The following is a 27,347-nucleotide window of genomic DNA, read 5'->3' on the forward strand; positions in this document are numbered from 1 at the left end:
GAATACTTGCAGCATTTTTTTTACCTACAGTCTAGAACTATATGTACAGATTGAATAAACTCCATTCTCAAGGCCAAATTTTTACGATCCTGATTTAGAATAATTTTGAAGTGAAAGTTTATCTTTGGCTTGCTGATTTACTGCCTAACAGAAAAAATTTACCAGGTAGCTTATCTCTTCATAGAAATTTTCCTTTTAAGTCATTTACACTTGACTGAGTTATTCATTATTCACTCTGCATGGAACTCAAAATATTTTCTCACCTTCTATAAATATTCCCCCTCTGCATTTTCTGGAATGAATAGTTTCGCAGAAGAGGCAGATTTTTTTTTTCAGAAGCGAATAAAAATTTATCCAACATTACATGTGTCACAGATTGAAGACACATCATTCTGTACTAACAACTGCAAAAATTGTGTCTACTAACAGGTCATCAGCAAAGCCCTTTATAGCCTTTTCACTTGTTTTATAGGTCACTGCTTAAGTTACTACTCTTTGCTACAAAACTTTGGCAGTTGGAATTGAGAAGAAGAGATAGCCTTCTCAAGGGACTAGGTCAGCTCAACTTGAATGTCAGCATTAGCGTATCCTTTCAGCACGTTCAGCACAAGGCTCTTGCAGACCAGTGTGCCTCTACACGAGACAGAATTCGCCTGCCAAGAGCTATGAGGAAGGCACATAATATGACTCTTCAGTGCACAGCACAGTAGTAGTGCTATTTAACAACACTGCTTAGTGGCATATTCAGCATGGCTTATTATACGATTATAAAATATACTGGAAACAAAGTAAAATGAATTGCTGCGTATTGGAAAGGCAACACCTCTTAATTGGTCCATCATGATAACGTGCATATCATTATACCAAAACAGTTTGAAGAAAGTTCGGTTTTCATCCAAAGTTTTGGCTACACGTACTGTCTCTCAGATTATTTCTTCCCAGCCTGCAATAATGCAAACCGTCTCTCTTTTTAGAGTAATGAGAGCAACTTCTCACAGTAAAAAGCTGTATTAGGAAAATACGTACTAAAATATCTTTTTTATCTTTATTAAACTGATTTCAGCTATGGATTCAAAGATGAGAGCCCATATCACATGAGCAGCTGGTCCTCAATAGGTCACTTCAAATAACTGATGACCCAAGGAACTAATCACAGCTTGCAAGTTATTAGTATCAACAACATATGTACCATTATCAGTATTAACAAGATAGAAAAGCGTAGTACAGCACAATTGCAGCATTATACTGATAATATATAGGTTAGTGGCAATTTCATTAATTTCAAAGGTCAGACCTATATGTCTGTTTCATATAAACTGCTGTTGACAATTTTTGCCATGCAGGCAATGTGAGAAAAGAAACATATGAAAAGGAGAGAAACTCTTACAGATATGATAGAAACAATAAGCTGAAAAGCAGCCCAGGAAGGTGCTGGAACAGAGGGAAAACTGATTAAAGGGTGGGAGAGGTGGGCACGGATAAATAAAGGAGGAGTCGCTAAAGAGAGAGAAAAGAACAAGACAAAATCCAAAAGGCTTTTGTTTGTTTGTTATAAAAACAAACACAGCAAGTTTGACTTGGATGTGAAATGAGAGCAAGCTCATTCGGCACTGACACAATAAAACTTCTTTGCATTTATAAGAAGATGGCAACAGCACTTCATGTTCTGCAGTCTGAAAGAGCAGACCTGGAGGCCATAGGAAAAGTCACCGCAAACCGCAGGAGAGGAGAACGAGGGGGAGGATTCCAGGTAGGTACCGACATGCACAGGGTTGTAGAGCTTGCCACAGATCCCTTTCTAGACAGTATTGGTAAAGCGCAAAGACACAGGATGAAAAGTTGTTGAAGGAGTAAAAATAAAAGGAATGCAATTGTTCTTGGCACAGAAACATCACTCCCATCTTCAACTGGATACCAAAGACAGCAGAGATGAAAGACATTACGAGAAAAAGAGTAAAGTGATGGATTCAGTAAAAGTGTCAAAGGACAAGGAATGATAAGAATTGCTGATGTGCAGCATAACAGTGGGTAAAGACCACCATGGGACAAAACAGGGAGGAGATGATGTGAACTCTGAAGTTACCAATCAAGTAACATCCACCATAAGAGACAGAGCTGTTCTGATAAAAATAAATACTTGACAGGAAGAAGTGAGGTCTCTCATCTATCTAGCTCATATACCTAGCTATACAGACAAGGAATAAGCCAAATTAGTTCCTGGTCATCGTAATCAGTTAACCAAAGTAAACCAAATAATGAGTTTGGCCTAATTAATTTCCTGCAGTAATTTCTGAGACTCCTTTCTTAAAATGTATACCCTATCTGCATAACACACATTTCCCAAAATTAAATGCCATTGATCATGTAACAAAACATTCATGTCTTATTGTAACGTGCACTTGCTCAAAAAAAATAGTATGTTGTCATGGAACAACTGTACTATATTTCCAGATGCATCAGAAAACCGACTGAAAAATAATTGTCCCAAATTTTTTTTCTGTATGGTTAGTTTAGGTACTGAATTTATTGAAGCTTGATTTAATTTAATAATACAGCCCATGTGGTAAAATATGGGGGTGGCGAGGAGTGTGTCTTTCTAAACTGCTAAGGCAGAAGATCTTAAAATCCAGTTTGGATCTTCAATGTGATCATGGCAGATGAAATGCTTTAACAAATGAGATATACAGTGTTGCTGAATGCAAATCTCTTTGCTGATAACTCTCCAGTCTCAAGAGCCCCATTTTCACAACATGAAGTCACAGGCTGGCAATTGACAACCTTGGTACCATTGGCTCAAAACCCTGATTTTATTGGACTAAAGAGAAACTTGAAAAAGGTTTATTAATGCCCGAGACACATTCTGGCTACATCACTACTGTAGTTCCTAAGTACATAGTCCCTTATAGCAGTAACATTTATGGACATGCTTTTATTCACCAAATATTTATTATTTAGTTATAAGGCTACTCTAAAACCATAGCTGATTTAGTATAAACATCTCAGTTTCTTCTAGAAATCATATGCTAAAGCAAGAAACATTTTTTTTATGAGTTGGCTGAAAAAAGAACTGAGATTTTTCCTGCCACTTCACCAAAAACAGAGTCCAGACAAGACTGAGTTACTGTTCAGCCAAAGCTAAGGGCAAGTTTCTACTGGCTTAGTTATAACTGATGTATGCCAAAAGGTATTTTCAACAAGGGCCAAATTTTGTGCTGGGAACTGCACAGGCATATGCATATAATAAAAAGTGAGTGCAGCAGGTTAAACTGCACTTTTCCAGCTCCTCCACAAAATACAACCGTGCTCCAACGACTGCAGCTATTTACAGTGATCACAGGTGTGGCAAGCCTAAACTCTCAGCAACAAGAGGGATCAAGGAAAGACAAATATAATGTATGTTATAATCATACCCTGCCTCCCTATCATGAAAATAACTTTATCATGAACAGGGTATTTATCTCAGAGATGGAATAACAGTAACACACACTAGCGTTTGAGAGGGGATGTTAAACAGGTTTTCAAAGAGACAGCACTTTGTTCAAATACAGCCAAGAATTCGGATTTATATCAACTTCACTGTTGGTACACGTTTGTGCTGTTTTTGGAGAGTGTACCATTTGCTTTCTTAAAAGAGAAAGCCAAAATATAACTAGCAGCTTATACTCCCTGATCATGGTCCTCAAACTGTTGAACACTAGTTAAAGCAAGATGATACGAAATTATCTAGCCTCTACAGGGCTTTTTTTCCTTAAATTCTGTATCCAATCTTGTTCTAGGGCAGCAATCAGCCAGGCTGTCCCTCTCCACAGATAATGTGGCCTTCAACAACTTGCATGTAGCACCACTTCTGAGGAAAGTTGCAGCTTTTATGCCGTATACTGCAGTTATCATCTCCTTTCTGTCTTCCCTCAGGAGCTAAAGGGGACTCCTGCAGAGGGGCCAGGCAGTAACTGTCCCAGCTAACACACAGCTTCTCAATCCACTTCGGCTGAATGTGCAGATACAATGAAAAGTATTGTAAAAATGTTACAGAAGGGGAATTTTTTCCATGATTATTGTGTCTGACACTTACTTGCTCAGATTACAAGGAAAAAATGAGTGCCTGTGCTTTAACTGCCAATCCTAAAACTTAACCCTGGAATTAGGGTTTTTTCCCCTCTTTTTCCAAACAAGCAATAATTCTCTCTACCCTTTGTGTGCAATGCCACGCTTTAAAAACACACTTTGTCACCACCAGTTTTTCCAAGAGGGTTGCAAGGTACGCCTTGGATTCAGCTTTAAAAGGTCCTCACCCTTGCCCAGAAAAGGAGATTTCAACTTGAAAACTGTACATCTATTATGCTTTATAATAAATCCCTAAGATTACTTGAGCAAAAATACCAGACAACTTTTTTTCCCTCTCCCTTTTTTCTATTACCTACTGGATTTGTTAATTGGTTTCATTTCTCTATTAATGGTTGTCCACTTTAGTTTCACTATTCAGACAGGAGCTAAACTGCACACTGATTTGAAAATATCCTTTGCCAGCAAGAGAAGCAGCAGTAAACTAAAACTCGGCATGTACGAGACACATGTGTTTGCTAAGAAAAAGAAGATGTGTAAAAGAAAGGTGCAAAACATGACTGGCACTGTTAAATCCTGAGCCCTGGAAAAATACTTCTGTATACTTGGCAAGTCAGTAAAAGGAAAAATACTTCTGTAAACATGGCAAGTGAGTAAAAACACCTTTCCATTAAAAGAAACAAGCAAACAAAAAAAACCCCAAACCAAAAAACACCCTAGACCTTCTTTTTTTACTAGTCATTCAAAAAAAAAAAAACACCAAGTGTTACAGTGTTCCTAAAAAGAAAAATAAGAGTATACTGGAAGAGATAAACCACAATGTGGTTATAGAGAAGATAAGAGATACAAATGAGACATAAATAAGAAGTGCACATGTACATTTGGATAAATGCAGGGAAAAGCATCACTGGCGAACAAGTCCTGATGACTGATAGGGGCTCCCACTCCTACCTCTGCCAATATCCCCCTGACACTTTTGGGGTTCCCCAATTAATCTGCATTACCATATGAACACAGCACCCTATGAACATGGGTGGCATTACTGAGAGCGACATGAATGATATAAAAAGCCATCAAAATACAAAGTAATGCAGCAGTCTGCCTCATTGTATGAGAGTTCATGCCTTTGCAAACTATTCAGCAAAATATCCAAGATCTTCCTTTTTTGCACATGGTGCAAGCTCTGAGTGATGCCCGTCAGGAGAACTGATGCTGGATATCAGCTGAACAAGGCAAAGGCAAAGGGAGAGGAGGAAAAGGGGGACACCTCTGTCAACACAGCATTAGGAAAGCTCTGGTAGATAAAGGACAGTCGTAGCTGATGCTGGAGGACAGCAAATGTATCCGAAGTCTCCTGTGTAATGGCACATGGAGATGGAGTTCCCAAGCATGTATGGACACTTCCATAATTAAGGAATGATACAGACACTAGACTTCAGGGAGGTACTCCTGACACCTCTCTGAGCCTGCATGTGCCTGTCTTAGCCTCATGTCTCTGAAAAGTTCCATCACTTATATGACTGTTGCACATCATTCAAGAGGAAAACTTGGAGGACAGAGGCCTCGCACAGATGCATATAAACTCAAGCTTTTCATGTATATATATCGATTTAGAGGATTTTTTTATTTTGTCAGAAAGATGCATATAGCAGCATTTTGGAAACGGTACTACCCAATATAGCTACTGGTATAGCAGTTAGGACTCACAAACACAACATTCAAACCACAGCCTCAAACATGACCTTGACTGTGGGAGACAGAGCTATTGACTACTCCAGACTGACTTTGTTCCCAAGCCGCAATACAGAATGAAAACAAGCAATGTAACCTTGAAATTTTTCACAACACAATTTTTGTTTCTTGGCCAACTTTACTGGTAGCCTCTCCTTTCTATGAAACTTCCTGCTTTTATGGGAGATGGTTAAATTTTGTTGATGCAATCCATGCCTGCAAACAATGAGTCAAAGACTATTTGGTTTCTGAAACCAACCTATTCTGTCTCTTGGAAATAAAACCATAGAGGACAATTTACTCTGATTATCATTAGAAGAGACTCATTTCCCACAGCCATTAGCTTTTATGGCACAGGTTTGATGTTCCTGTTTGCACAGCTTTACACCAATAAAAATGCAAAGCATATGGAACCAGAGAGCTTAAATCTTTTTTTATTAAATCCCTTGATTTAAAGGGAACTTCAAGATGTGCAGAGCTGTGTTAACTCCCTTGTTTCCTAGGATGGAATCATTATACTCTAGTCATTTCCAGCTGCTAGAATCTCCCTTGGAGTTGACCAGCTTGGATACAGTCATGCTGCTCGAACGAAGCCTGGAACAGCTACTGCCGTATTTCATTGCTAATTTAATTTCTTGTGTATTAGTAAGCACTGCTAGCAAGTAGCACATCAACAAGCTAGAATGGTCAGTATATTCCTGTGTAAAGTCTTTACCTAAATATGAGGTCATGATGAATATAAAAGTAGACACAAATGACTTTTTTTTGCCTGCTTAAGAAGTTCAACCTCAAAAGACAAGTCCAAGCTGTATCTCCCACCATCTTCTATAGCCCCATCTTCTCAAACCAGGCCCTCAACCCCCAATCGCCTCCCTAATCTACCTTTCTATTGCATATCTAGTCTTCTCCAAATTCTTGCTTTCTGCCCCATAAGAGCACTACCTCCTCCTGCCGCTGCGCTTTCATTCACAAACCCAGAAGCAGTACAGAGGATGGGCAACAGCTCAGAGCTATTTCTTCCCAAGGAGTGTCACCATAGACCACCCGATCCACAGGTTCTTAGTTTTCGCAATGCAAACAGCTAAATTCATTTACTTTTATCTGCATATATTGTGAGTTGGAAAAAAACTACTCTGTATTTCAGACTGTAATTCTCAAAGTTGACAACCTGATGGAACCAGTCCCTCAATTCTGAACACAAAATTATAACTGAATTGTGCTTCTACAGAAGTTTTTCCCGAAACAAACCAAAAGCCCCAACTAAAAACTGTACACATGTGTATATTAGGAAGACAAGTCAGGGTTAAAACAAAACATTGAACACATAATACATAGTTTACACTCACAATGAGAAAACCTCAAGAATATTAAATAAAAGCTAAGACTGGTATCAGAGAGGATAATCACCACTGCTTAAGGACTTGTAGTATGTAGCACACAAATTTGGGAGGAGCATTTATTCAGCGGGGCTATTTAAAAAATGTTATTGCCTTCTGGAATACAAAGTGTTTGGTATTTGTTATTTCAGTAATTTGCTTTTCAATAGGGTTTTCAATCTCCAGACATGGTTATTGGCCCTGAGACAAATGGAATGTGGCAAAAACTTTCTGGGATTTTCTTCTAAATTATTTTTGTTACTTTTATGCTCTTTGAATGCAGAAACAGTTAGATGTCATATTTTAATTAACTGTGTGATAACACAGCACAAAAGACTCTTAAGACCCCATTTGATGATTAACAGCTGAATTAAAAGTCCTTCAAAGGTGAATTAAAATACAGTGCTTTTCTGAATATATAGATCAAAAATGGATGAACACAACATCTTCTAATAGAATACTGAGAAATTAGTTTCTCAAATAGGAGATACATGCATTGCTCGCAAACAAAAAAAAAAAGAAACCCAACCATACTGGGCTAGGACAGACACTGGCCAACCTCCATTTTCAACTTACATAAGCCTGTTAGGTTTTTATAATTTGGGGGTGAAGATTACACAAAACATGACTGCAGGCTATAAAACATGCAGACTCACATACCAACTATAACTACTGGTGCACACGTACTGTTTGAATGCAAGCTTCTGCAGGTAAGTATTCCCATATGTGTATGGCCTGCAGGTGCAGTTTAAATGCTCTGTAAGGGACAACCTTCAAACACGCAAATTCAAGATTTTAAACAGGTAGTGACTTATTTAATGTTCTGAAGTAATGCCACAACATTTTTGACAGCAAAATGCAATCCAAGAGTTTCGCTTAGAGTGGAAGAGCATGCTTGCTGATGTAATTAGTTTTATTTAGGTAATTTTGCGTCATTTGTGCCGGAGTGTAAGTTGTCTCAAGTTTTCTTATTTCCTGGGAGTCCTATTTGTACAAGAAGATAGGATCTCGGTTCAGGTTTCCAGCAAGAAGCTCTCCCTGAGAGAAGCAAGTTGTCCTCAGCACAGTGCTAACCCCTGTCACCCTGCAGAGATGACATGGAAATAAATCATTCTTTTAAGTACAGTAGAACAAGTGGAATTCACTTAGCCTAATTCCCTTGAACACTGAGAAGGAACAGAATTTATTTTGGAAAGTTACTGGTTTAATCAGACTTGGACTACTTTTGTGATGCCACCATACATCATGCAGCTGTATTCATAACACAGCTACGACAACAGCAAAATACCAAAAATACTTAAGTTTTCAAGATTTGAACCCAATGAAATACTGCTGCTAACAACTTAACTCCCAAGTCAGCGGGCAGAGAAGGGCCTGAAGAAAAATAAAAATCGAGCATCCAGGAACATTTTTCCACCTGCCTGAAGCTACAAAATTTTCCTCCTCCAATAACTGTGGTTAAAATCTCTGTCTTAATATCTTTTGATAATTACAAATACTTCAGATTCATTACTGTCACCATGGGCAATAGCAGGAAGAAGTCACCGCAGGCACATAACAATGAAGTCATGGGAAGCATAGAAACATATGAAGAAAAAAGTAAATTATGATCTTTGCAAACTTCAATTTAGGCAAATACAGCCTCAGCTAGAAGTTGCTTTTTTGGCAGCTTTCTAATGCTGTAAATTCCGATCATCCTGAAACACTTACATTTTGCTCAAGGGGTTATTCTTGTTCTGCCACAAGAACAAGGGGGAATCCTGAATGGCTGGCAAGAAGCTTACTTTTCTTCTTGAAGAAAGGTTCCATTACAGTGGACAGTGAACTAATTCATTAGAGCCCTACTTCCTTCCCAAAAGCTAAACTAAATAGCCCAAGTCCATTTATATAAACTGCCAAAAGAAAAAAAAAATCTTTTAATAAAGTTCAAGTGCTTAGAAAAGAATAACAGACCATATCCTACTTTGTCCATCATAAATTACGCCTATTTAAGTAGATCAGAAAGAAGTATTACATCTTTCCACTGGTTAGACAGAAGTCAGCAATTAGTAATGGACACATACAGGAGCTTTCAAGACAGATTTTGCTGGAAAGGAGGACGCAAGTAGAAAGAGAAACACCGAGGCCTTAAGAATTTGATTAAAAAAACACAAAAAGTTTATTAACACAAAGGAATCGATATTCTTCTCTGGAATTTTCAGTACATTCAACTTGAGAAGCCAGATTTATACCAAGACGTCTGCACTACCAGTTACAGTAAAAGCACAGGATAGTTCACATATATGATTCTTGAAAATATAAAGTATGATTTTAGTGTCATTAATGTATTTTAAGAACACTGAGCAAACTTTAAAGCTGAGGACACAAAGCCATTCCGCTTGTCCTTCTTACCCTGACAGAACTCATTAAATCCCAGTCACTGCCTAAGATACACCTACCCTGATACTAAAAAAGCATGGTTTTGCTATATGCAGTTTTTAAAATGTACATTGGTGATAAATAAAATAATTCATCTATGTAGTACAGATTTTATTTGTACAACAAGGCTAATGTTTCTTACGTCAGGCCTATTCTAAAGACGTGAGATCCCTAGCTTCTAACTAAGGACTTACTCCCAAAAATAATGATGATGAATCTGACTTTCTGAAAAAGTCTTGATAAATATCAGCAGCCCCTGTCAACTTACACAATTTGTAAATATAATATCTTATGTTTCTCTTCTCATACCTCCTATGGTAGATTAGTAACTAGTACAAATTGTCCTAAATTCAAGATAGAATTAACATGGACATGTCATCATGAGTTCTTTCTAGGGACTTGAAAAATATTACCAGCATTTATGCACTTTGTGAAGTATAAGGGAGATTATAATCTGATGTTTTAAAGTCCTCTTGTTGAACATACAAGCAGATGAGGGCTTATTTGATGAAGATTTTCTTAAGCTTCGATAAAGCTCACATTCTGACATCTTTCTGATGCTCTGGGGAGGTAAACTAAACTTAGATTGTGGTTTAATGGAAAATCAAATTTATTCATTGAGGTCTCTTGACTAATGGGGTATAATCCCTGCTTACTCAGTTGTTGCCGTTCCAGCCCTTGAAAGTTTAAGAACCAGAAAAGAAGCTACTGCCTCTTCAAACTGCTATACAGAGTATTCCTGCTGTATGCAGTCTTCAGGCTGCCTTCACAACTTCCTTCAGCAACAGCAAGTCCTACATGACGCAGAGACAACCTTCCCAGAGCACCAAGAGTATGGTTATTGCTCTTCTAGTTGGTAAACTGCCCATCTCCTCTCTTTTCCCAGTCTCACCTCATCTCAAACATCTGTAGCATGGAAATATTGTAAATATTATACATGCAACCACCAGTATCATTCAACTTGCAAAAACCATAAAATAAAAAAACCCTACCACATAAAACCCCTGAAAAGACATGAAATTGCAACAGATTATGAGAAGTGTACAATCTGCAAAGCAAATTTATGCATACCATTGGCATAATAAGCTCCTTGGGCAATGTGCAGATAAGCAAACCTCCCTCTCGCTATTCCTCAGAACTGCAACCTACAGCCCTCTCAAACACCCAGGCTGGCTTTCCCGAAGACAGTCCAATACCCCTAGGGTGCAGATCACCCACACAGACTCAGGAAATTAAAAATGGGTTTTCTCTTCTTCTTGGATTGTTTTAAGCCTTAGGAAAAGCAGAATTGTCTCGGTGCTGAGTATCCCGTACAACACAGCTTCTTCCACTGAGCTCCAAAAGGAAATGGGCCAGCACAGAAGAGAAATCAACAGACAAACACTGGTTAAAGCTATCATGATGTATCATTTATTTCAGACTTTTTTGTGTGTGCAGGGACATTTCCTGACCACCTCTCTTCAAAAACAGTTCTTCCATGGGTGGTTTGAATGACTTTTCTTATTCCTTTGAGAAGTAACACAGTAATGATTTATGAAACTTTCTAACTAGAGGGAACACACATGAGAATCTGATGCGACAAGACTGGCAAAACACCAAAGACCCAGATGAGGGAACACTGATGAATCTGTTTGGCATCAGAAGTCATGCTATTGGGATAAGTCAAGTAACAGTTGTCCCTGCCATGATCACAGATCCTCTACTTTCCCAAAACCCCTAACTGGTCTTTCCAAATGACACTCTAAAGAAGACTGAAAATACCAACTTTTAAAGGGTCAAGAGATTTGTCAACCATGACTATGTAACAGAATTGTTGTGTGACTGTTCTCCAACTCTTAAATTAGGGATAAAGATTTTCAGGCCATCCCATCCTTGTATGCACATCACAAGTAAACTGTTTACTTGAGCTTCGTACAGGAATGACTATCTAGATATTTCTGAAAGCACCAAATACCTTAGTTTTCAGATTTTAATGTAGTAAAAACTGTTTTTGAGACACTGCTGAGATTTGAACCAATGTCCTCTGTTAACCTTGACCAATCAGTCATTCCTCTGTATTTAAGCCCTACATATTCCATATGCGTATACAGCAGATAAAAACTAAAGAGTTTCAACAGTTTAGTTTCTGAACAAGGCAAGGGAACTGACTGTCTCCACTGAGGTGAGCACTTACACAACTGGTTAACACAATGCATACACGTGCTCTCGCTGTAGAATCCAGCTTTTATTCAGTTCACTGGTTTACATCTTTAGGAGTTTGTCAGGTTTTAGTGTTCAAATATAAATTTGGGATCTGTAGAAATCACTGTGGAACTAGCTCCATTCTTATGTCAGGTATTTGTTTTAGTTGGCTTAGGGAACTGCAAATTTCCTTTGGTGAGACTTACTGAACAAGGGAACCTTTGTAGAAGGCGGCAACACTAACCTTTTTATCTGAGCTTACAGAACCTTTAATTTGGGACTTGCAACTTTACAGCACTGTGAGATTTCCTTTTGCGCTCCTTGTAACTCCAAACCTGGGGCCAAATTCTACCTTTACTTATCCCCAAGCAGAAACTCACATCTCAAACTGCAGTTTGCAGAACAAATACCTGAGGTAGCATCAAACCATCCATTTTTCAATTAGAAGAGCCACAAATGCTCCAACAAGAATGAATACACTTGAGTTCCATGTGCATTTCATATTAATTCCAGTCTCTTTTAGAACTGGAGATTCAATGCAACAGGTATGCAGGTTCTGCCAATTCTGCACATAAATAAACTGAACTTGCTGATGGCACAGGAACAGCACGATGCTCTTCTCCATGCCCAGCACTGTCAATGCAGAAGCAAAGAGGAGTGGCTGCTTCAACAAAGCTGTACTGCCAAATAGGCTGTACATGGAGCTGCTGCCCAGATTCTCTCTCGGAGCAGCCTGCAGACGTTCAAAGAATCCAGGTGGTGCTGCACTGGCTGATAGAGTTATCACAACCAAAAGTAAAAAGCACACAACAACAAAAACAACAACAACAATAATAATGAAAAATTTCATGTGTTCTTTAACAGAAATACAAAACAAACCACTCTTTTCGCTTCAACTGTGGCTCTAGTCTGTAAAGTGATTATGTATGAAGGTAAGAATTCAGTGTGACTTTCAGCTTTCATGAATTAGCAGAGGTTTCAAATGAAGAGGAAAAAACAAGGTCTATCTGAGTTATGGTCTGCCCAATCTGGAAGCTGTTGTCACAATAAACATGTAACCCATGACGTATCACCCATGTATATTTTCACTATCAAGCACAACAAAGAGAGCAAGCAACCTTTGGCACAAAAGCCCCATGCACAGTCTTCCCCTATGGCATTCTGTTCTGATGCATTATTTGCACTAGTGTGTACCCAGGAGCTACACTCATGAGCAAGCACAACACTGCACTCAGGCACAGAACTATCCTCTCCATAAAGTTTCAATTAGCCTTTCAACTCAATTACACTGCATAAAAAGGAATCTGGGATACTAAATACAAGATGTCATGTTTCATAAGAAATTTAATAATATTATATTTTATTTTTCCTATTGACATTTAGTTTGGTTTTGAATTCAAAATATGAAGCCAAAAAAGCAAAATAAATTATCCTATGAAAGTTAACAAATTATTCCACTGTTTTTAATAGCACTGGGCAAATCCCACTGAATTAGGCATGAATTTGTCACACGCAATAAAGAACTTAAGACTAATACATTGTTCCCATTGTAAATCTTATTTTTAGAGGTTACATGTTAACATTTTAAATTAACTCCAGGCTTAAGCTTGGAATATGCAATTATTCCACAAGGGGAAAAAAAATAACGAAAGATGATTGACAACTTGATCTGCTTTTCTGACCACTACTAGTTAAATAAGATCCTTTATGAAATACTTGACTAACCTGATAGCTCTGTCTGATCAACTGCTGTACGATCTAAGGTACCTTTGTACAAACTCCGTTCAGCCTGCATGCATCAAACCTGATGCTCGGGGGTTTGGGAAGCCCTTCCACAATTTGAGGGGTTACCCACATCTACCTGAGCCTTTGCCACCACCAGTACCATAGCTCCCGGGGAACTGTCAGCATACAGGTTACCCCCAGGTAAAGAGAAGACAATCTTCCCGTAACTCTATCCATTTTAAACCCTGCCACCAAATGCCATATAAACGATGTAAAACCGAGTGTTTTCATTCCTACGAACTGTCCGTCCGCAGCGTGTGACCCCCTGGGGGGTCTGTGTGCCGCTCCTCGGAGGCTAGCAGAGGGTGCCGGAGCAAAGCAGGACCCGCAGCGCCCTGCTGCGCGATACTCCCCGTGGGCTCTCCATGCTCCCGGGGAGCCGCCACGGCTCCGTAAAGGCTGGACGCCCTCGGGATGGACAATTAAATCACGGACTCGCACTAGCGGTACTCAAGCGGTGCGAAGTTTGGACAGGGGCCAGCCGCTCCAGCCCGGCTCTCCCCGCAGGTACCCTCCGCCCGCCGCCCGACAGCTCCGCCTGGGCGGCCGGGTCGGTGTGTCACCGCGGCGCCGGGCGGCCCTGGCTGTCAGGGCTGTTGCCCCGCGGGCAGCCGCCAAGCGTGGGCATGCCCTCTGCCCACGCACGGTCCCGCGCGAAAACCGGACCCAACCGCAACCCCAGCCAGCCAAGGGCACGGCGAGCAGCCCGAGGGGCTCGGCAACTTACGGCGCTGGCAGAGTCCCGGCACGGCCGCCAGCAGCCGGGCCGCCCCCAGGAGGGCTCCGGGGCCGCGCTGGCACTTGGGCACGGAGACGATCCCCGCGGTGAGGCACGCCAGCAGCGGCACCCACATCATGCGCCGCGGGCGGCACCGTTCCCGCTCCCGCTCCCTCGCCCTCTCCTCGGGGCCGCGTCTCGGCGCCGCGGCGCGCTCAGTCCCGGCCCCCGCGGGGGCGGCGGCGGCGGCGACGGCGGGGCCGAGGGAGGGGCGGCGGCGGGCCCGGCACAGGTAGGGCGCGCGGCGGCGGCGGGGCGGGCGCGGGCCGCCGCATCTCAGGGGCAGCGCCCGCCGCGCCCCCGCGCCCCGCGAGGGGCGGCCCCCCGGCGGCAGCGGCGGCGGCGGCGGGGCCCCGGCCGAGCGCGGAGAGCCGCTCCCTCCATCCGGCTCCAGCCCGGCGCGCAAGGGGCGCCCCGCCGCCCGCCCTGCCTGGCCGCGGGGAGGCACTTGGCACCGCGCGGGGAGCGGCGGCGGCCCCGCACCTCCCTCAGGGAAACAACCGCACGGCGGTTGTCCCCGCCCCCCCCGGCTGCCGCCCCCCGCCCGCCCCCGCCGCGCACCCCCGCCGGGGCGCCGCGCCGCCAGGTGGGCGCTGCCCGCCGCCGTCCCGGGCCGCCGCCGGAGCCGCTTCTCCGCGCCGCGGGGCCGGGGTGGGGGGAAGGCACGGGTGCGCGGCCGGCGGCGCTGCGCCGCCGCTGCCGCCCAGGCCGCCCGCAGAGCCGTCGGGCCCCGCCGCGGTCGGTGCGCGCCGGGCCCGCGGGTCCCCCCGGTTGCTAGGAGACGGCAGCGGGGCAGGTTCCGCGGCCGGGGGCGGGCGGGGGCGGGGCCGGGCCCGGCGGTGAAGTCACTGCTCCCGCCCGCGCCTCTTTGTTCGGCGGCGGCTCGCGGCGCCCATTGTTCGCTCCGCCGCTGACCCCCGGCCGCGCCAACGGCCGCCGCGGGGAGGCGGGCGAAGGCCGCGGGCATAGCGCTGCGCCGCCCGCCCCCGCCGCCTCGCGCCCGCCGCCTCGGCCCCGCGCGGCAGAGGGCGGCCCCGTCGGCAGCGCTGCGCTCTGCCGGCGGTTGTGGCCCTCTCTCCGTGCGAAGCCTCACCCCCGCCTCCTCATCCTCACCCCCCCCGTCGCTGCCCCCGACCTCAGAAGCACCCCCGCCCCCCGCCCCGGTGCCAGCGGCGAGCCCGGCCCCTCGTGCGGGCCGGCAAACCGCCCTCCCACAGTGCACCCCCTCGCCCCCCCGCCGCCGCCGATTACTTCACGTTACCTCCTTTATCGCTCCTACCGCCCTCCCCGAGTAATTTCTGCTCGGAGTTTCCACCCCTTCGGGCGAAGTGGGAGTATCGCAAAGGTTAACCGTGCCCTGGGCCGGGCGGAAAGTACCTCGCAGTGCGGGCCAGGAAAGCCCCGCCGGGCCTAGGTGCGTTCTCCTGCCCGCCCGCACCGCCCAGCCCCGCTCCGCTTCCCCGCTTTCCCGTCGTTAATGTCATTGCTTTCCCCACAGGGGCTCCGCTCCCAGAGGAGGCGGTGGGTGGCGTTTTCCCGGCCGGTGAAAGGCACCTGGGCACCTCGTCCTGGCACACCGGGCCCCACCGCGGGGGTAGGTGTGCCGGCCTCGGGCCTTGGAGCCTCTGGGCTGAGCAGAGGTAGCGATAGCCATCACAGTGTCATCACTTCGTAACTTCTGTTACAACCGATGTCAGTGCACGCAGGATCCCAAAATAGTATCTTGACGCAGCGTCCAAATCTGCCCGTGCAGGGTACAATGTTAATAGATCACGCAAATGCAACCAGTGTAAATACTGTGCTGTTTCACAGTTTTTACGAATGAAAGGCTGTCGAAGCATTTTCAGACCCTGCGCTATGCCTCACAGCGCTGAGATAAGGATGGTTTATCATCTGCACGTCAAAGGTTAGAAACTGAACGCATGCTGGGTTTGTTCAAGGTCGCTGAGGACAGCAATGGAGCAGTCCTACACTCCCACTCCTGTGAGTTTTTAAATACTGTGTCATTCTTCTGCTTCATCTTGGAAAAATCCCCCATTCAGATATTTGAGTGTCATTCCTCAAGCGGCCACAGCCCAAATGGGGATATGGTATGTGAGAAAGCCATGTGCAGTGATGGTAACATATAAGGGTAGCGTCTACATGACTTCAAATATTGTTGCATTCTTGACCTAAAAGCTCTATGATTTCAGAGGTCACAATTTGAAACTGTGTAAGTGGTGAGCTACATGTCCCATGAGAGCTCAGCTGGGTGCTATTCTTTGAAATGAGATGCACTTGTGACAGGTGAACTAAACTCAATTTACTCCTATTTCACACTATAATGTCTAACTCCTGGGTCACGGTGTTGCAAATTCACAGTGATTCAAATGTATCTGGAAAAAAGGGTCCAAGATGAGACATAAAGAAATTCATGGAAATGTCTTTAAACAAAATCCCTGAAGAAGCAAAAGTTGCTGAAATTAACATCTCTCTACTTTGGGATTTTCACCTGCAGAGTCTAAGTAGTGTTGATGGGAGGAAAAATACAGCTAATACTCCATATGGATATATTCTGTATGAATCTCTTTATCGGATCAGAATTTAAATTATCATAAGCATGATAAAGAAAATGTCTTTGTTCTCAACAGCATGAATTATCTTGTGAATTTCTAAGCATAGGCTGTTCATCATACAAATAGGAAATGGACTCTTTGCACATATCCTTATGAGAACGATGTCCAAAGATTTGGCATTCTGGGTAGAAAGACAATACCTACGGTCTAACATGGAAGAAAAAAAATGGATAATTTTGAATATAAAATCTGAGAATAAGGTAACCAAAACGAACACACTCTGTTCATTAATTTAAACACTGAGGAAAAGGATGCCAGTATTAGGTGAGAACTATGCACCCTGAATAGTGGAAGTCATCAGTATCAGCAGTAACAAAGAAGCCAAGAGCTGAAGGTGCCAACAGTTGAAGCCTCTGTCAGTTGAGGCCACTGTAACTGTTCAAACTATTCTGCTGGTTTATGAAAAATGCAGCTTCTCCCTATTTCTTTAGCTTCATTCCTCCCATGGTGGAAGCCAAAGACTTAAAAATATTTACTTTGCAGCGATAGCATCTTTGAATATATTGTTGTTTCGACAGTGTTTATAATGCAATAATATAAGCCGCATATCAAAGAACGTTATGCAGGAGATTTGAATAATAATTTTAGTTTTACAAACGGAGAAACTGAATCATCTAAGATCACATAAGAGACTTTTAACACAGAGTCTAAGACCACTGGAACTGAATTTAAGTGTCCATCGCTGTCCTATCCACAGGGCCATAAATGCTTGAAGTAATGTGGTTGTGGGATCTCTGTCCTTGGAGATATTTGAAACTCAGTTGAACAAGTCCCCAAGCAGCCTGATCTAATTCGACCTGTTTTGAGCAGAGGGCTGGTTGGGCCTCTGGGGGCTTTTTCCAACCTAAGTTATTCTACGAATTTTTATGGTGGAAAGTGTGTAATTCTCTGTTCTTATATAACATGTATACCCAATTTCTTGAAGTGTTATAACTGTGCTTTCTTTCCAGCATTTATGTTTGCTTTATTGAAAACAAAATATAATTGTCTATCACAGTGCTGGCGAATAGCCTCTCTTTTCAGGAAACAGTTTTGAAAATGTTGCATCTGCAATGATTTCATTGAAGCTGGTCAAAAAACCCAAAGCATTTCTTACAAAAACCACGTTCCTTTTTTGGTTGATTTTTTCCAACCATCTTTGATGTGCCATTTTATGGGGGAGAATCCAAACCGAGATTGCAAAGGGAAGAGTGATGGTGTTTTACAACTTCTAATATCAAAACTTTCTAAAAATGAAAAATGCATTATATGTTCATTAGCCTGTCACGTGATTTCTTACAGTATCATGGCGTCTTAGACACAATTAAAATCCCCATAGAAAGCATTTTGGTATACTTAAATTAATTGCGGTTTCCTCCAACTTCCCTATTTTAATAATTTAAAATCTTGCTGGAGTACAGTAATTGTTTTGGATTTGGTGGCTTCAGTTGGTCCCACTGACATGCAAATTGTATTTCTTTGCTATATAACTAAATAAAAGGATCACATGCTTGTCTGTCAGATGCAATTGCATTTGCTATAGCTTGGGTTCTTTTTTTTACACAACATTGAATCTAAACTGCATCTGTTTCATATAAAGAAGTCTCTGTATTTTGCAAATCTTTCATAACCCATCAATTTAAAATGATGAAACAATCCAAATTCAATAGCTGTTCCCAAGAAACAGATTACCAAGGAATCATAGGCCTTTCCCCCAGCAGTGTGGACTATGAGCAATCCACCTATGCTGTTTTTTATACGCAGTAAAATTCTATATAAAATTCCAACTGCCCTGTGCAATATACAAAATTTTTGTGTAATTTTGTCATTTTGACAAAGTTGTGATGCATTTCCATATAAGACATTAAAACTATGCACATTGTTTCTCATTTCTAGACTCAGATCTCACTGTGAAAAGTGGTAATCTCAACTTTCAAAATAGAATATTTACTCCCCAAAATAGTATTATTCATTATTTTTTTCATTAATGCCTACCTTAGTTACCAGTCCACACTACTGAACTTCCTGATGCACATGGCACAAATAGAAAATGGTGCATTTTAAGGAAAAGCAATAATCCAAAATGACTGATACTCTCTTTAGAGTTTTTCATGAAGGCTTCCACTGATTTCACATGGGCATTTCATGTGGGCTTACAAGTCTTGCTTGGGTTTGCAACTTCAGTGGCTTCAGTAGGCCTGCGACAAACAATCTGGCAACATCTGAAGCATTATCTGTGCATTTACCTTCTTGAGGCTAACGGTTTGGTCAAAGCTATACAGAGACAGGTGGAATAACACCTATTTTCCATACATTCAGCCTGGTGACTTGTGTATACTGTGTTGAACTGTTGTTCTTATTCATCATTTATTTGTATGGGTTTAACTATAAGGTGATTTTTTTTCTGGTCTAAGTGCCAGCAATATTCCCTCCCTTCTGCTTTTCTGTAGAGAATTACTTGCAAACCTCCAGTGGTACACTTCTCTTCCTTTCTTATATAACCAATCAAATTCTAAAATTTGTATATTAAAATAGAGTATGTAGTCCTCTAGAAATCCCAGATCTTGATCTTGTGTGTTTCAGTGCTTGCCAGAAGCTCACTGAGGAAGTATGTGTTATGAGAAGATAAACCTGAGATATTTCACACCATTGCGAGTAAAAAAAAATTGCAAGGTAGATGGATTCTCAACCAAAATGGTCAGCATGTGGTTGAGACAGAGACAGCAGTGGCTTCTCAGGTGAGAAGGTATCAGTCTTTTTAGGGTTTACAAGGCCAAACCCAATGCTAATTTCCTAGGACGTCTGTAGTACAGACAGATGATCTATAAATTAGCATTGAGGGGGGCCTCAGTGAAGGTGCCCTTGACCTCTGTTTAAGAAAGAGTAGGATGATTTTTCTAGGACAAGCAAGCATAAGAAATTATCTATATAATCCAACTAAGATGCTCAAAAGCGTAAAAACATGTATCAAGTGGTCAAAGCTTAGGGTTGTTTATTGAAATGCTCTAATAATCTCTTTCTGGAAATATTTACTGAAAAAACCCCAGCAGTACATTCAGTTGAACAGATGTATTCTGAAAGAAGAACATTTTAATTGTTGTCACATGCAGAGTTTTGAAGAACACTGTTACACTAAGATTTTTCGGTACTTCCACTATGCTTTTTTATGTGACGGAACTGGTATTTCAGATAGAAGTGTTTTCTTCCTTTTGACAAATAAACTTGTGGTGTGCTTTGAGAGCCTTTCTGACTTCAGACGGAAGAGCTCCCCTGTGGCCTGTCTTTAAAGTATAAAATTTACCTGGGGTTCTTCTAAATGCCGTCATTAATATTTTCCAGATACTACATCACAGATTTACAGGCACTGTGGCTTGATTTCTGGAAGGAATAGGATAGAAGAGCAGTAAGCCAGATAAGTTATTTCATTAAACTTATTTCAGTGGGACTTTTGCCTGAAGGACTGAAGACCAGACCCTGTGTTACGAATCTTTGTGCCATTTTCCTGTTTTCCTTCAATGACTAACAGAGAACGAAGAGCATATCGTTTTACTTAGTTTTGTATTCACAAAGGACTGCAGCCCACCCCAAAACAGTCATTACAATTTTGATGCTAACTGTATGGTTTTCCAGTTCCACAGAAGATGGGTGAAGGCCAGGTTTTCCTCTTGGTAGATGTAGGTATAGATCCACGGACACTAAGGCTGGTGAGCTCCTCTGGAAACATACATTTCAAAGGACAGTTTGTGACATAAACAAATAGCATTTTCATTTCTACAGAGGAGCAACAGCCACTGTGAAATTCAGCAACAGTCATGCACTTTTATCAGATTTTTTTTGTATTGTTGCAAGCTGAAACTACCCACATTACACTGGCACTCCATGTGTTTTTCTTTCTTTTACCTCCACCCATCTCCTTCTGTTCTTGTTGCCCGTCTCCTACCTTTCTTTCTGGTACTTGAAAATGGTATGTAATCTCCACTTACTGCTGAGAGCCAGCTTAGGTGCCAATCAAGTGACTGTGTTACACCTCAGGTTTTCTCATTTTCTTCTTCCTCAAAATTTTTTTCCTCTTTTTTGCCTTGAAGACTGTTGCTCCCATTCTGCCTCCCTCCTCACCTTCATTAAAATTATTTTTTTACTCTTTCTTCTCGTGTTTTCTTTTTTTCCCCAGTCACTTCAGACGGATCCTTAGATACTTTACAGGCCTCTTGCTTTCCCCATCTTCCCCCTCTCTGCTTCTCTCACTTCCCTAATGGAGTCCCAAGGTCACGATTGCTGCTGCTGCAGCTATCTCAAGCAGCGCTGCAGTTTCTCCCTCATCCTCTTTCTGTGATGATTTCAGCCCTTTTCTGTCCCGAGGATTTAAGATATTGGGTTACCAAAGGGGGAGATGAAATATTCCATAATAATACAGCAGGCCTGACAACATTTTGGAAAGTTTTCAGAGAAAATTCCCAAGTAAGCCCCTGTCACCATTAGCTCACTCGTATTTCCCAGAGGTTTCCTATGTAATGTTTTACAAGCAACGGGTAGAAAGAAAAAGTGGAGAAATAGTAGGAAATATTTTTTGGGACTTCTGAAAGATTAAAGTTCCTCCTGAGAAACTATTGAGGAAATTAAATATTAGAGGTTGAAAGGGAAAGTTAACTTGTGGTTTAGAAACAGCACTAGTATTGTTTAACAGAAATTAAAGTTCATTTTTAGCATATTATAGCCTCTATAGATCAGACTCAAAAGTATCCTACAGTTACAACGCAGAAGTTTGTAACTAACTGGGTGATTGATGACTACAAATCATTTCTCCCGTCCATAGCTAAGCTGCTCAATCTGGTGCATTGAGTGGTGGCCGATGAGTGGAAAAATCCCACAGGCAAACTCTGTGTGTGCGTAGCAGAGGGGGGAAGTGGGAGGGGTGGGGAACAGGGACAGGGACGGTGTGTTTTTCCCGAATTATCAAAGGTTTTGAGGCTCTCTGATAGGATTTTGTCTGGTCTTGTCTTCAGTCTTGAAACATGGTGTGCACATTACAACCAGGATGCTCTCTGTGGGGTATTTATTGGCATATCCCCTCCACTCTCTCACCAGATCCCTGCTCAAGACTCACTGCTAACGTGACAACTAAAATTAATCAAGAAATGTTTAATGGTGAAATTGAGAAAGAATACAGGCAGACGGGGGCATTTAGAAATTATAAAAAAAAACCAACAAAAACCATTACTTACTTGTTTTTGTAATTGTTTCAAATAGTGTCTGTATATATGTCTCCTTGCCTCTCACATTCTACTTATCCTTAGATTTTTATCACTTTGGCATAGGAGCACCTATGTTTGGGCAGCACCTCATACAAGTTCATCACTACTTCTGAAATTTTTTTATTCACATGAATAAATCTTCCCTTGTCTAATTCCAGGATCCAGTAGAGTAGTTATTGGTTTTACTGTTTTTCCTTCATGCTATAATAAAGCTAAGATTCTTTTTACAAGAGTGTATAATTAACTTGTGGAATTCATTGGCTCCAGATAAGAACTTTGTAGAATTTAAAAATGTATGAGATATTTATATGAATTGTATGTACTTTTACACTAGCCAGGATAAAAGTTCATAGCGGAGGTGAGCTTTCATGCTTTAGAACAAGAACCAACTGCTGTCTGGGGCTGGACAGAAATTTCCCCTGCAGCCATATAGTGATGTGGTCCTTTAAAGATGATTTCTACCTTTGCTGAAGCATCTGGTACTGACTGTTCCTGAAGTCAGGATAAGGCATGAGAGGGACTATGGGATTCATGTATTGCTAAGGGAGAGACTTGGTTTGGGACAGACACTTCTAGCCCGAGTTGAGGCGGTCTAGGAGTAATTGAATTCTTCAACAATATTTAAAGAGCCAGTGTAAACCGAGGACCAAAATTAAGGTCATGCTGTTGCCATATACTTGATAAGAGTACGCAGCTACCTCAGGATTTGCCAGCCCTTGTCTTCTTATCTCAAATGGAAAATATTTTATATAATTAAGTTACAGCCAAACTAGTAATTTTTTCCTTTAGAATTTAGTTAATGTGATACTTTACCAGCAAATAATCCTCATGTGACATGACACACTAATGAACACTGGAAGGTGAGGGGAAATAGAGGCTGCAAAATAATTTAGTAAGCCTAACTGTGTTTGAAGAAAAATGTTTCTGATTAGACGACTTCTTTGGCACCATTTTCCATCACGAGTCGTCTTTAATTCAAGACGCAATGGTTGTATAAGAGACAGACTAGGTTAATGGAGAAATTGCTAGGTGAAGTTCTATAGCCTATATAACATGGGAGGTCAGAAAAGATGATAGTTATAATTCTTTCTCGATTTAAATTCTATCAATCTTCTAAGTGTCCAGACTTCTACAGGTAATTAACAAAACTGTATAACTTGGCCTTTGAAGAAAATGGAACACAAAATAATAATTTGCAGGATATGTGTCCTGGCTGAGTCTGAAACACGTAAGGATTACATTACATCAAATTAAACTAAAATTTCACCACGCTCAACAGAAAAATACAGGTGCAAAACTGAAGTAAAAGAGAGAACAGCCGGCACCATAAGCAATACAAATACCAGTGACGTGCACCTTACCTATGCACAAACCATCATAATAACAAATGCCGTGGAAGGTTATAATCTCAAGAGATGTGATCAAGGTAACAAACTCAAATATAACTGTGTGTGCCACAGAAGACATAGACACATGGACCACTCAAAGGGAGAGAAAAGAATGACTAGATCTTTTGCTCTTAGCCATTAACTCTCTCCCAGGGAATACTGCAAATACATTATGATCACAGCTTGAAAATGCATAGTTATGAATTTACTGATTACTTGTGGGTTTTCATTTTTACAAGGGGGCCAGAATGATGCTGTCACTAAGCTTCTTCCCATGTGTGGGTGGAAACCGCTAGTTCTCTGTAGACTCTTGGTTTATTTTTTAGTGCATCATTGTCAGTTGGTCAGTCCACTTCCCTATAAGAACATGAGAGATGTAATTCCTGTAGGAGGAGAGGGTAAACTGAAAATAAAACAGATCAGATTCTGTGGGGAGTCAAAATGGAGTTGGATGTGTAAATCAGGATTAAACTTCAAAACAAAAAACAGCAGAAATACAGTTCTTTGTTGTCCAGAAATTCTTTGAGCCTAGGATAGTATAGTTTTTTTCTCTTGAATTATCTCCTACTTAATTTGTTCTTTTGTTTGCTGTTTGTGCTCCGTGATGTAAGACATATAGGATGAACATATCACAGAAATGATAAAAAGAGTGAGCATTAGTATTACTCTAACACTAAAAAGTTGAGTACAACTTTATTTCAAACTATGGGTTGATTCTCTCGTAGTTTTACATTTATACTCTGTGGCCACATCACTTCAGAGCCGTCTTTCTCCTTATTCAGATCCTCACTCTATATTCTACAGTCTACCAAAAAGTTTTTATGAGATCCACTTATATAAGGAGCAAAACATAACATTCACTGTATAACATTATGAATTCTAGATACACAGATATATTAGAAAAAGGTTTCCCAACATAAGATTTCATTATGTAAAATTGATAGTTCATTGAAATTCAAATTTTTGTAATAGATTCAAAATATCTGTGCAAGAAGTCAGTATTGACCACCTAGTACAGACACCGTGAGTAAGAAACAATGATTTTAAGTTAATTGATGGAAATTATAGATAGTTGTAGCGAAATAGAGAGTTCAGGCAGAATTCTGCCTGATGATGCAAAAAGGAATCAGTGGCCAGGGTTTGCTTTTCCATCTGAGCTCCTGCTATTTTCAAGTAGCTTGAATTTCTAAAGAGTGCCTAGAGAGAGCATCTCTCCTCTGCAGAGAGCATAAGACCTACACAACCTGCCTGCTGCCCCCGTTGCATTACCCAAATGGTGGCTGGGCACACCACCCCCTTTTGCTCTTGAGCCATCCGTTGTTCAGGAGTTTATGCTTTCTTTTATATTGTTTCTTTGTTCTGGCTTTCTTCTTTTACCGAAAACAAGTAATGTATACTTTTTTTTTCTTTGTAATTTTTAGATTGGCTTTCAACTCCAAAGTGTATGCAGAAAGAAGAAAGCATTCTTTCTGGAGCACTGTTGGACCAATGCTTTTTTTTTCTTGCTTTGTTTTGTGTTTTATTTTTCTTCCAGAGCTAATTTTTTTTTTTTCCCCTTTAATCTCTTTCAGCTATAGCGACGGTAGAGGCTGCCTGTAACAATAGGGGGCAAGCATTTTTACATTCCAAACACAGGAATGTAGTCTGATGGTATCCCTCTAAAGGAGTACATGAAGCCTTTAGGTGGCAGCCGAGGGCTACAGTTTGAATCCCTGGATTTATTGTTGTGTGGTTTATGGTCTCTACTTCAGGTGGCAAAGAGGATATGATGAATAATTAATTTCTAATCCATCCCAAAGTAAAGGAGAAGGAATTTCACCCAGGTGAAACAATTATTAAAAAGCTGGATGTGTATGGATATACAGGAATGCACCTGGGAGCTCCCTCTGTGGTCTGTTGCCCTTCTGCCACCCTCTGTCTCCTTCAAAGTACTCTTAAAAGCACGCCCTGAAGCCTAACATCTTACTCCTGTTGATAAATTTGTTATAAAAATGGCATTTAATATAGTGGGTTTGTGTTGTACTCAGAACATGAATGATAACATGTGTCTGGACCTGGGAGGAGGTTGGAAACACTTGGCAGTCCCCTGGCACTCATCTCCTCTGCCCCATGGCCCGTCCCAGCAGGGTGGTAGGGGCTGCTGGTCCCCTGGCCTCCCTGGCACTGTAATGCCTCTGCAAGCCTCCTGGGCAATTTGGGGCATGCCGTGGGAGACTGCGTGTCCAAAGGTGGTCATTCAAATGATATCTTCACAAATTATATGTTCAGGCTTATTATCCCCATGCCACTCTAAACCAGAGCTTTGTGATTTTTTTTTTTTAATCATAAAATGGACTTATCAAAATCCTGAGGTTAGTTTGCTGCAGTTGTGCAGTAGATGTGTTGAAATTCTGCTGAAATATATTCTTACAATATCTTATTAAGTCATCTAGAGATGTCAAAATGTTTGTTAATGAAGATAAAACTATTTGAAAGAAACTAGACTCCAGAGACTTCCTCTCAGGGAAGAAAATACATCTTTGTTTTTACAAATAACTGCACAGAGATATCTTTTGATACAGAACTTACTTTTTTTTAACTTGCTGTCATTTTCAGGCAAAAAAACCATGACCACATTTGTATTATGTATTTTGGGAGTTAAAACCAGAAAATGAGAGATTTACAAATAACCTCATCTGTTTATTGTACTGTTCCCAAAGTTTTTCTTTGTGTAATTAATAACCACATGCAGCTACAAATCACGTTGTTTACCTCTGCAGGCTAATGCAGCATACACCGTTTCACCATCCCACAGATAGGCTGAAGTATTCAACATTGCGGTGCCAGAAACCTACATACGTGCAGAACAAACACCGTAATTCAGCAGTGAGAGAAGTAATTGTGTACTCTGATTACAAACCAGATGTTAAAAATCAAGTATTTTAATTTAAATGACTGGTGAGTCAATGATTAACAAGACTGGTTTACATCAAGATTTGCATTAGAAAACATAACTTCCTTTTAAACAGATTGTAAATGTAGGTCTGTCTGAGTATGTGGGTATTTATTAGGTAAGAAGATTTGGGTTTTCTTCTCTTTTCCTTCTCTTTTTTTCTTTCATATTCTCTATTTTGTGAGTACCCATGTGAATGACTGGAGACATATGTAAGCTCCATTTCCAGTATTTCTGACCCTTCAGGTACAAGCAAGGGTCTCTCCAGAAGACTTACAGCTGTTTTAACACACCTGGGCTAAGGCTAATACATCTGCCTCCCTGCAGAGCCTGTTCGCTGGTTTGTCTCTAGTTAGCTCTGAGTGGAAGCGGAGTGGAAGCAAGGAGGTAAGCGAGCCTGGCTTTTCCCGCCTATGGAGAGGTGCCGTGCTGTTCTTATTAACGCTGTTATCCACTTACTGCCCTGTGTTACTGCATGCTAGTTCACCTCCTGTTGCATGAAAAGGGCAGGCATCAAGCTTTAAAAATTCTTTGCATTTTAATTGTTCACTCCCATTATCTGCCCCAAAATTCCTCTTATTCAAGTCCCTGCTTGATTGCATTCGTCTCCAGGAAGCAAAGAATAAGGCATCTAATTCACATGATTGAAATTACTTAGTAAATGGAATGGTCTGAGCTGATGTGGAATACAGCCAAGATACTATAAAAGATGCCCTTGTTATTCAGGAGGCACCAATAGATGTTTACATGATAAAAAAAGGTAAAGACAAAAGTCTTCCACCCAGAAGACACCCACTCCTCTTAAGTGTGTATTCCATATTACTGGTATTTTGTTTATTCATATAAGAAG

General features: G+C 41.5%; 1 protein-coding gene across 2 annotated transcripts in view; it reads right to left on the reverse strand.

Annotated features, from left to right (window-relative positions):
- The window catches only part of ITGB8 (integrin subunit beta 8), a 50,065-nt gene extending 35,562 nt beyond the window's left edge, over positions 1 to 14,503 (reverse strand). For both annotated transcript variants that reach the window (XM_075143611.1, XM_075143613.1), the window contains exon 1: positions 14,281 to 14,503. In XM_075143611.1, the coding sequence (XP_074999712.1) occupies positions 14,281 to 14,410 (130 nt within the window). In that variant the 5' untranslated portion in view covers positions 14,411 to 14,503. The remainder of the gene's footprint in view (positions 1 to 14,280) is intronic.
- Positions 14,504 to 27,347: the final 12,844 nt, after the last annotated feature.

The sequence above is a fragment of the Calonectris borealis genome, chromosome 2 (assembly GCF_964195595.1).
Source record: "Calonectris borealis chromosome 2, bCalBor7.hap1.2, whole genome shotgun sequence".
Taxonomy (NCBI): domain Eukaryota; kingdom Metazoa; phylum Chordata; class Aves; order Procellariiformes; family Procellariidae; genus Calonectris; species Calonectris borealis.